Source organism: Paramacrobiotus metropolitanus, unplaced genomic scaffold, assembly GCF_019649055.1.
Source record: "Paramacrobiotus metropolitanus isolate TYO unplaced genomic scaffold, Prichtersi_v1.0 Parri_scaffold0000064, whole genome shotgun sequence".
Classification (NCBI taxonomy): domain Eukaryota; kingdom Metazoa; phylum Tardigrada; class Eutardigrada; order Parachela; family Macrobiotidae; genus Paramacrobiotus; species Paramacrobiotus metropolitanus.
Genome location: NW_026570284.1, coordinates 1 through 9498, shown reverse-complemented (window position 1 = coordinate 9498; position 9498 = coordinate 1). Strand labels below are relative to the sequence as shown.

The 9498-nt window shown below is 43.6% G+C and overlaps 3 protein-coding genes across 4 annotated transcripts; 2 read left to right on the top strand and 1 right to left on the bottom strand.

Annotated features, from left to right (window-relative positions):
* Nucleotides 1-266: 266 nt before the first annotated feature.
* On the top strand, nt 267-2964 carry LOC129593832 (zinc finger CCCH-type with G patch domain-containing protein-like). The gene is made up of 11 exons (XM_055490308.1): nt 267-443; nt 571-676; nt 738-1170; nt 1407-1548; nt 1587-1607; nt 1671-1793; nt 1910-1953; nt 2009-2073; nt 2156-2406; nt 2469-2551; nt 2638-2964. Exons 1-11 carry the CDS (start codon nt 390-392, stop codon nt 2774-2776), a joined length of 1461 nt encoding a protein of 486 aa, XP_055346283.1. The 5' UTR covers nt 267-389; the 3' UTR covers nt 2777-2964.
* A 752-nt stretch (nt 2965-3716) lies between these two features.
* On the bottom strand, nt 3717-8039 carry LOC129593922 (dmX-like protein 2). 2 transcript variants are annotated; one of them, XM_055490431.1, is made up of 4 exons: nt 7768-8039; nt 5704-5880; nt 4590-5594; nt 3717-4389 (listed from the first exon to the last, which is right to left on the bottom strand). In XM_055490431.1, exons 3-4 carry the CDS (start codon nt 4595-4597, stop codon nt 3771-3773), a joined length of 627 nt encoding a protein of 208 aa, XP_055346406.1. In that variant the 5' UTR covers nt 4598-5594; nt 5704-5880; nt 7768-8039; the 3' UTR covers nt 3717-3770. The 2 variants fall into 2 exon arrangements, with proteins under 2 accessions (XP_055346406.1, XP_055346408.1); XM_055490433.1 differs by lacking the exon at nt 5704-5880 and having other exon boundaries at nt 4590-4708; nt 4763-5594.
* LOC129593938 (probable ATP-dependent RNA helicase DDX46) lies at nt 6200-7627 on the top strand. The gene is made up of 2 exons (XM_055490452.1): nt 6200-6913; nt 7041-7627. Exons 1-2 carry the CDS (start codon nt 6200-6202, stop codon nt 7599-7601), a joined length of 1275 nt encoding a protein of 424 aa, XP_055346427.1. The 3' UTR covers nt 7602-7627.
* Nucleotides 8040-9498: the final 1459 nt, after the last annotated feature.

The window sequence follows — 9498 nt, the reverse complement described above, 5'->3', positions numbered from 1 at the left end:
GTGCAAATTTTTAACTCCTAAAATTTTCGGAAGCAGGAATAAATCTGCCTGATCACGGTTCACTTTCATTTCAGCCCGTAAATGCAAAAAAAAGTATGGCGAAAGCTATCAAAATCTCTGTACTTTTTGCCATCCGCTGACGTATGGCGGTTTAAAGTTGGCCAGGATTCTGCCCGGAAGCGGAAGTGGAACCGCAGATAGTCGCTTCTTGTAGGCGGATGCTTATGAGTCTGCGAAAAAAAACCGTTTGGTATTGGTGTCCCTTTTCGAATATCTGGTGTTGATTCATTGTAGACTATTTCTACTTTTTTGTATTCCGTTTCAAATTCTATTGATTGTTGGTGTTTGTCTGGCTACAGAATAATTCGCTTGTTGTGTGATATGAATTTATGAAATCGGTTTTCTCTGGCATGGCGGAAAACCTAGAAGCCTATCGTGCCCAGGTATGTGCAATGCAGTTGGGATGTCCAGCATGGTAACAGCTCGCTTGTAAGCTTCGGTATTCCCAAATCAGAAGGTTTCTGTCGTCCGAATCTTCTTTTGTGTTATGTAAATTCCATGTGATTCCAGAGGGATCAGGTTGCTGCTGTACTAGCAGCGGATCCTGATGCGGAAGGCGCGGAAAGTTTAAGGGAATTATTGGATTCGTTGAACGAACTGATCAGTCTCTCAGGCGGTCAGTACCAAATCCTTCGTTTACGTTACATCCGCTGTCACACTTCGCATTGTTGAAATAGGAGACAATCCCGTTTCTGATCCGTCGTCTTTGGAACAGGAAGAGACTAGTGCAGAACCAGAAGCTGAAAGGGATACGGTGACGGAAAAGCCTGAAAATGTGGACGAAGTCGACGCCCCGGAGTGGTCGGCAGAAGAGCAAGAGCTAGCGAATTCGCTCCTGCACATGCAGTGTCGCGTGCCGTTTCAGCATAGCTGGGGGCAGCTGATCTACAGCAGTGCCATGGTGCAGTCCATGGAATCGTCTCCCCTCTCCGACGATGTGGAGGAAGTTCACGTTCGAGTACTATTTCTGCAACCGACGCATCGGAAAATGATGACATGCCCATACTTTCTGGATGGACGCTGCCGGTTTCCGGCGGATGAATGCCGGTTTTCGCACGGTGAAGTGTATCCGTTATCTAGTCTGAAACCGTATGAACCGCCAGACTTCAGGTAACCATTGTGTCCAAAAATTGCGCATTTGGAATATAATTCTTCTTGAATCAGGTTTCTCTTAAAATTTTGAATGATCATGTGAATATTTGAACGCTATACCGTGTGAACCGAGTACGGGGTAATTTACACTGTTGTAAATATTTTAGAATTTGTGTTTCTGAAGTTCTTGTTTGTATTTTTCAATCAACTAAAAAATTCGCATTTTTGATAACTGTACCATCTGTACGTTTCAGTTCGCTGGCTGTCGGAAATCAAATTCTGTGCCGGAACAGCGAAGGAATCTGGGAACGCGGAGTAGTAACGGAACTTCACCAATCAGACGGAGACTCTTCCGCAGAGCCACAAATTACGGTTAAGATTAAACGGAAAAAACGATAACATGGTTACGGATCTGAAAGATATTATTCCGGAAAACTGGGATAGCACGAAACCGGGTGCGCGTATAATTCCGACTGCCAGGATTCGCTTTGCGACAACGAAAATTTGGTGTATTTTAGCCGAAACTGATGGAAAAGCTTAGCGATTTGGATGATGAAGAAGAGTTCATCCCGCATTCCGCATGGGACCAATCAGTGCAGCAAGTGGGGTCTGGTTTCGGAGAATGGGAAGCGCATACGAAGGTCCGAGATTACACTGTTGCTTCTTTTTTTTTCTAAATTTGTTGATCATTTATTTAATTTTGTATTTGTTGTTTTGTTTCTGCATTGTTTTCGATGATTAAGTTGCGCTGTTTCAGGGAGTTGCGTCTAAGATCATGGCGCGAATGGGGTTCGTAGTCGGGTAAGTGAAACCCCTTGTCGTTATTTACACACGGATACTCACACTTTACATACAGTACAGGGTTGGGAAGCCGCGCGGAGGGTAGAATAGAACCAGTGATCGCCCAAGTTTATCCACAAGGTGGGATTGTTTTTAAATGTATAAAGCGCATTCTGTGTCGTTTGGTGCTTATGTGACTAAGTGGTGTTTGTGTGGTAAGTAGGTCGCACACTTGATTACTGTATGGATCTCCGCGAACAGAAGGAACTTCCCAAGGTTGGCGAAAAGCTGCGGAAGGTCAACAAACGGAAGAATGCACAGCAGAAGCAGAATCCCAGTCCCAAAGCTGACGTATTTTCTGTCATCAATGAACAGATGAAACTTCATCGCCGCAATACAACGCCGCACGCCGACACACAGCCGGTCGACAAGAATTCCAACAAGATAAAAAATGCCAAAGAACAAAATGTTGAGGTGAATACATCATTCTGTTCACTGTCTGAGTGGATATGTGTGTCAACAAAATCTTATCGTAGCTGATGAAACTTCAGGATAAAATCAGTGCTCTGGAAAAGGAGCTGGTCCGGCTTCGGACTTCATTTTCGCGAAACCAGACAACGTAAGTGACTTTGGTCTTTGTGGCCGATTTTAAACATCCAGCGGAATAAAACAAATCGATTGGTAAGACGACCGTTTTCGTTTTAGTGATAAAAAAGCCGCAAGTATGATTGCTGAAAAAATCTCTGGGAAAGAGCAGGAATTAATGTTGCTCCGGAGGAAACAGAATACCATATTTCAAGATCTCAACAAGCAAAAGGATAGAAAATCCTTGAGTGTTTTTTGAAGCAATCCTTTGCAAAGTTTGTGTTCTTTAATCTCTCTGTGATAGTTTTTTGAGGGCTGATTGTGAGCAAATACAAAGTATTTACCTGGTGTAATTTTCGTTATCGTTTGTGTACAAGCAGGTATTACTCCAGACATGTCGCCTGTACAGACTGTATTTTATTTTGTTACCCATAAACTGTCCTGTGCTCAAGAGATAGTTTTTGTACAAACGTAACTATTTTTAAAGGTTACATACATATTATAGGCCGCAGATTTCCGACATGGTCAAATGGTTTTCGAAATTAACAAATTAATTGTAAGTATTACATATTCGATTATTTAAGTGCATTTATTTCTGATCTTGATATAGTTGGTACTCGTCGTTTACTTTAGATTGGGTTTGGACAGAATTCATTAGCGGAGTTAGTGACCGGTGCGAAAGTAATAAGTAAAAATTACTTCCTGTCATATTTGCTAACATTCTTGCCCTTGTGTTCTTGCCAGGTTTCCGTTTTGCCATGCCGAAGATTACGTATGTGTATCTGGATTCTCTCGCTCTATACCACTCTGTACGCAGTTTGCTGTCTGCTGTTATGAACATAAGAGCAATAAGTTGGTTTACTCAATCCGCAGAGGCAGAAATGCGGTAACCGATAATTTTTTCTCACCAAGTTGCTTTTTGTCGGCACGCCGCCTCTGCTCCAGTTTACGGCGACACCTTGTATAACCGGTTTAGTCAACTGTTTAATCAAGTTGGCGACTAGATTTATTACTAACATTTAAATTATGTGAATGTTCAGCATAATAATTATACCTCGACGCCGGTTGCAGCGGTTCTGTCTGCATACATTTTATTTTGACATTTCCAAAAGTATGAAGTGCACTGTTGTTTTATTACTGTAAAAATTGTTACTATCGCGTTAAAATTAACTAATCTTTTGATAGTGCTTATATTTAATTAGGCTTATTTTAAACAGTGGTGGATGGAAGTTTCATTTCAAGGTCATGGAAAGTTACGAAAGGTTAACACACGCGCACAAACGCAGTTTATCCGAATTTCCAGACCGCAACATGATGTGTTCTCCATCATCAGTGCACGAAAATGAGATTTCATCGGCAGACCGATCACTCCCGCTGCCAAATACATATACAATCGCATCGGCCAAGGAATTCCGCAAAGATCCCGAACTGAACAAGGGCACCAGAGGAATGTCTGTGTCGGCATAAGCATTGATGCTGGCTGCCAAATGGAAGTGACACTCTGGCGATACACCGGTACCGTGCACGCCCACTTTGTGAAAATCATGCACACTGTACGAACTCGGCAGAGTGGGGACAGGTTCTTTCTTGACGGCCAATGTATTGCCGGTGCCACTGGATGGCACTCCCGTCGAGCTGGGCTGCTGGTCGTGCTGGCCCTGGGTGCGGGCTCTTCTGAAAGACTTGCGCATATGTTGTAGGCGCTCCACCAGACGCCGTTTATGCCGGTGTTGGCCGTATTTCGGATTCTGGGTAACCAGTGGATCCAGATGTTGCATGTTCAGCAGACCGTCATCGGGCAGCATTGTCTCAACCCAGAGACGACAGATGTTATCCAGACACGAAGTCAATAGCATGTTAGCTACAGCTCCCCTGCATAATCATCAAGCGATTAAACTTTGATATGATAAATCCACAACTGATTTGAAGTTTCAATTAAGTAAACGGAAATTAATGTTGCAGTTTTATGAAGAGATGTTTAATCACACACACTACGGTATACTTCTAACTGTTAATACACAGAATTAAGGAACAAGCGGTGTTGTCAGTTTATTACGTACTCATCTAATTACCGACGCATATAGCGATTCGTCTTTCGCCACGAAAAGCTGGTCACAGCTCGGGGATGAGGTAGGTAAACGAATGAATATTCGCGCTTTTCATCGTCCCCGTCCGCATAAAACTGGGCTCCCTGAGAAGGCAAAATTACTTTCCGGTTGCCGGGTTGCGAATTGCGATACCACACCTTCACTAGCCTGTCGCCTTTTGCGACAGAAGCGAAAAATCGTCCATCGGGAGAAAACTCCAGATGAGCCACCGGTGCGGATGTCCGACATCGCCACACTTCTTTCCATTTTTCCTGTGAGTCAGCCTCTCCGTGATCGTTTTCACTCAGGGAAAAGCTGACAAACTGGGTGGCACTGTTGGTCGATGGAGGCTGCACATGTGGTTCCGAGACTACAGGATTATGTCTGCAGGAACAATACCAGCCACGAGCTTCAAGATCACAACTCAACGGTTAACCGCGATAAATAACGTCATTATTATCAACACTTAGTAATCAAAGTAATGACTACATCAACGGTGCAATAAAAAGCAAATCAATCCGGATTAAAAAACAGCAGCTGATCTGGATCACTAAAATTTTTGGAAATCAAAGTTTGACTGCATAAACATTGCAGACTGCACTGGCGATAAAAAATTTAAAAAAATTAAAAATAATAATTTGCTCTTATGTTAAAAATAATAATTTGCGATAATTTGACTTATGTTCTAATAAAATTAAGGGGCTCCAGTTAAATAGTCCAATACATTACATGACGCTTTCGCAAAGCAGAACAGTGCAGTTTTTTTTCATCGTAATCGGTAAACACAAAACCAGAATTTACTGACGAAAGCGGAAAGCTGTTTAACAGTAAATCTTTTTGTATGTTTTGTCATTGTAATACTAGACCGGAAGCGGGGCACTCTTCCATCTCTGTCCTTCAACGAATCCACGGTCGGTGGTTCTGAAGTCGACGGTATGGCGATGTAAGTCAAGGTCTCAAAACAACAACCAAGCGGTGAATCGCCGACACCTATCAACTAACGTAAATTTTTTCGATAGGGTTCCCTTATCAGTCGTGATAGATAAGGTTTCCTATAATTGCAGTTTACCATTTCTTTTGAAAATACTTAAATTTTCACCGAAATCTTATATTTGCATTCTTCAGTATTTCCATTCTTCAATCTATATTTGCATTTGCAATTGGATCGACCGCCATTGACCAACTGATTAGCAGCTTCCGTGTTTGGTTAATTCCAGAAGTAAGCACAGGCAATAGTACCCATCACGACCATTCCCGTAATCTGTCCGGCCGTTCCCTAGATCATCATGAAGTTTTCGGATGGAGAACGTTTTGTGCTCGGTTTATTTGTGTCGGCTTTTGCTCTGGTGTTTTATCTGAATCTAATTCGGTGTTTGCATAATGCCCACAACGTGGAAGCGGCTATATTGGTGGTTTTGACATGTGCAACTTTTTTTAGCGCCGTAGTGCTGTTTTCGCCTCTGGAGAGGGAACAGATTCCGCAACCGAGAGGTTTCCGCTTTTATCATGGACCATCGATCTGGACTTGGATTAACCTAAACACGGTGTCTGGCGCTATACTATTAGTGGCGATAGTATTAGCCGTACGCGTGACTATGGTCCGCATATACAAGGAAGTGCCGAAAAGTAGTGCCATGTCGGAGGCGGAGGTACAGGCGTATCGGGAAGGGCTGTGTAACGACGTCGAACATCATGTGAAGATTATCGAAGAACATCAGAAATGTGTGAAGGTGTTGGAATTGCTGCGACAGTACAGTGCGCAAGGAAGTTGTCTGATCTTTGTGGAAAAGCAGGAAAAAGCTGACCAACTGCTGAAAGATCTAATGAAAGCTTCGTATTCCGCAATCGCCTTGCATTTTAACGTGTATCCCCTGGCGCGACAGAGCGCGTTTAATGACCTCAAAAAAAGTAACGTCCAGATAGTCGTGACCACATCGCTGGCTGCGCGTGATTTGAATCTGAAGAATTTCGTTATGGTGATCAATTATGACCGTCCCAGCCATCCTGAAGATTACGTTTATCGCTGCAGCAAAACCGGGCATGCTGGCGTTAAAGGATACGCATACACGTTTATTACTTCGCAAGAGCGCTACAGCCCGGATATCCTTAAAGCTCTGGAATTGTCTGGTGCAGAAATTCCCCAGGATCTCAAACTCATTTTTGCAACGTACAAAGGTACAGTGGTGGCTAAAGGGAAAAAATTTAAGGGTTTTAGTGGATTTGGCGGGAAAGGGTTTCAGTTTGATGAGAATGAAGAACAGGCTGCCAAAGATTCAAAGAAGATGCAGAAAGCGATTACTGGGTTGCAGGTAAATCAGATTTTCTTAATTGACGGATTTACTTGTTGTGTAGCCGGTTGAGGAAAACTGCCAAAAAAGTTAAATAAATAGTGGATAGAAAAGTTCATTGAATTTACACTGGTTATTTATTACACAGGATCCGGATTGTGATGAAGCCAACATGGATCAGCTTGCGAAGCAAGTGGCTAGTAAAGTAATAGAAGACCCTAGATTTCACGATCTGGTGACTAAAATTATAAAAAAAGAACTGCAAGATACCAGCAAGGGATTCTATTCGGAAGCGCCGTCCGTGTCCAAGAAGACCATTGCCGAACAATTAGCCGAGAAATTGAATGCTAAATTGAACTACTTTCCGGAGGAGAAGCCGGCGGAGGAGAATCCAGTTGAGCAGTATAAGATGTTTGAAGAGGAATTGGAAATCAATGATTTCCCGCAGCAGGCGCGCTGGAGGATCACCGGGAAGGAGACACTGGCGCAGATTGGGGAACATGCTGATGCGTTCCTGTCGGTACGCGGTTCGTACATTCCCACCGGCAAGGAACTGACAGAAGGCGAGAGAAAGCTGTATATTGGCATTAAAGCCACCACGGAATTGTCGTTGTCCAAAGCGAAGACCGAAGTGACCAGGATTATTAAGGAAGAACGGCTGAAGATTGCCAATGCGCCGGTTAGCCGTGGTCGTTATAAAGTGGTTTAATGGTTTTGTCGCACTGGCCATGTGTTTTCCCCTAATCAGCGGTTCTATTGAATATATTATTTCTTTTACTTCGGTTTAATGAGCGGATGTTGTCCTTTGATGTTATGCTGGTTATGCTTTATCTAAATGTGTTTATTATGATGAAATTTCGGGGGCAGTTACGTACCTTCGTGTGGTTAAAGTTCTTGATGGCTGACTAAAATCATCAGATGATCGACAAAGCTGCATTTTACTCTTAAGATTAGGCATAAAGCGAAATGACTTAGGTACAGTACCAGTTATTAAGGTCAATAATTATTTTCGGCAGTCGGTTCAGAAAAGGGCACCAATCTTAAACCAGTGTAACGTCGCTCCTCGGTACTTGGTTGGGAGTACACGCCATTATCTGACCGTTGCAAAGTGCAAGTAAGCCACAAAAGTAAGTAACAAATCCGTACAGTTAGGTTCAAATCGAAATCTGAACGTCGTCGTCAACGGCAAATGCGGTTCCCAAAGTACTGTTTCCTGGAGACAGCACTGATTCGTGTTTTCGTGTGAAGTATAAATCGTAGTTACTAGACACAGGTGTTTTATAAATTAAATTGCCCATTTCGAAACAGTTGTCAGAGGCACATGACTGCGCCTGGTGCATACGGCCCACCATGGACGTACTGCACTCATGCTTGCCATACCGCCTCTCTCGCTGTACGTACGTGTGCTGCTGCACTGCACTCATACCCGCTGAAGCGGATATATGCGGCGCACACACTGAGCATACTTGCTCTCTCGTCCCTCTCTCGCTGTATGACTCAGCGTACGCTCGCGTTGGATTGAGTCCAGTCTGCGCATCATCACACAGCTGATGGCACACAGCACGTGCTTGCCGCCAGTTGCTTCTTTCACGCCTTGACGAACGCTCAAGAGCTCTTCTAGCATTCACTTGCTTGCTTAGCCATCAGTGCTTTGTTTTTGCTTTCCCTGCTATTACGCAGCATTGTTCCCTTTATTTGTCAATAAAGCACACTCGTGATCTCCTCGCGCTTGCCTGTTACATGGTAAGCAGATCGTCTGGTTTTCTTTCCCACGGAATCTTTGAGGAGACGGTGAAGGCTCAAATTACGGAGAACTCGTGAAGAACCTGAAAGTCACTGTCAGATAGATTGCTGAAGCAATCTCTGCCCTTGACTTTGATCGGATTGATCACATCGTCTTACAGCTGCGGAGAAACGAGGATCACTGAAGTGATTCTCCCCACAGCTGGTGAGCACAGTCTTCTTTGGCTCTTCCACATTGAAGAGCACATTCCCAACAGCACGGACTTTTCCCATCTGACGGATCAGACTCGAACGAGAGTCTGCAGCGCGAACGGATTACTCCAATTATACGGGGACCATCGGTTTGAACACCGACCCGCAACTCTAACAGCGGATTTCAGCACGGAAACGACGGATTTCCGACCTCGGACGGAGGAAATCGACCGACACCGACACCGACACCGACACTGGTAAAGTCACGGTTATAGGTCGATTTTAGCCGAAACTAGGTCGGCATTTCATTTTCTAGCGGTAGAAAACTATTTCTAGCCGTAGATTTAAATTTTCTAACGGAGAAAAAGTAATTTTCGACGGAGAAACCGACTCGGAATTTTGCTTTTGGTCGAGAACCGACCTCCTAGGTCAACGAACCTGTCTAGACAGTTAGACAAAGGCTAACCGGCAACAGGTCGGAAATTCTCTTATTTTTGATTTCTAACGGTGTTTTGACCACCAGAAAATTTTCTTAATTAATAAAATTAATTTCGCGGTTAAAACTTCAAAATCCGAGCTAGATCGACCTTCTAGCCGAGCAAAAAATAATTTGTTTTTCTAACGGGAAATAGCGCGAAATTCTCGAACTTCTTGTGACGTCATAACGACCG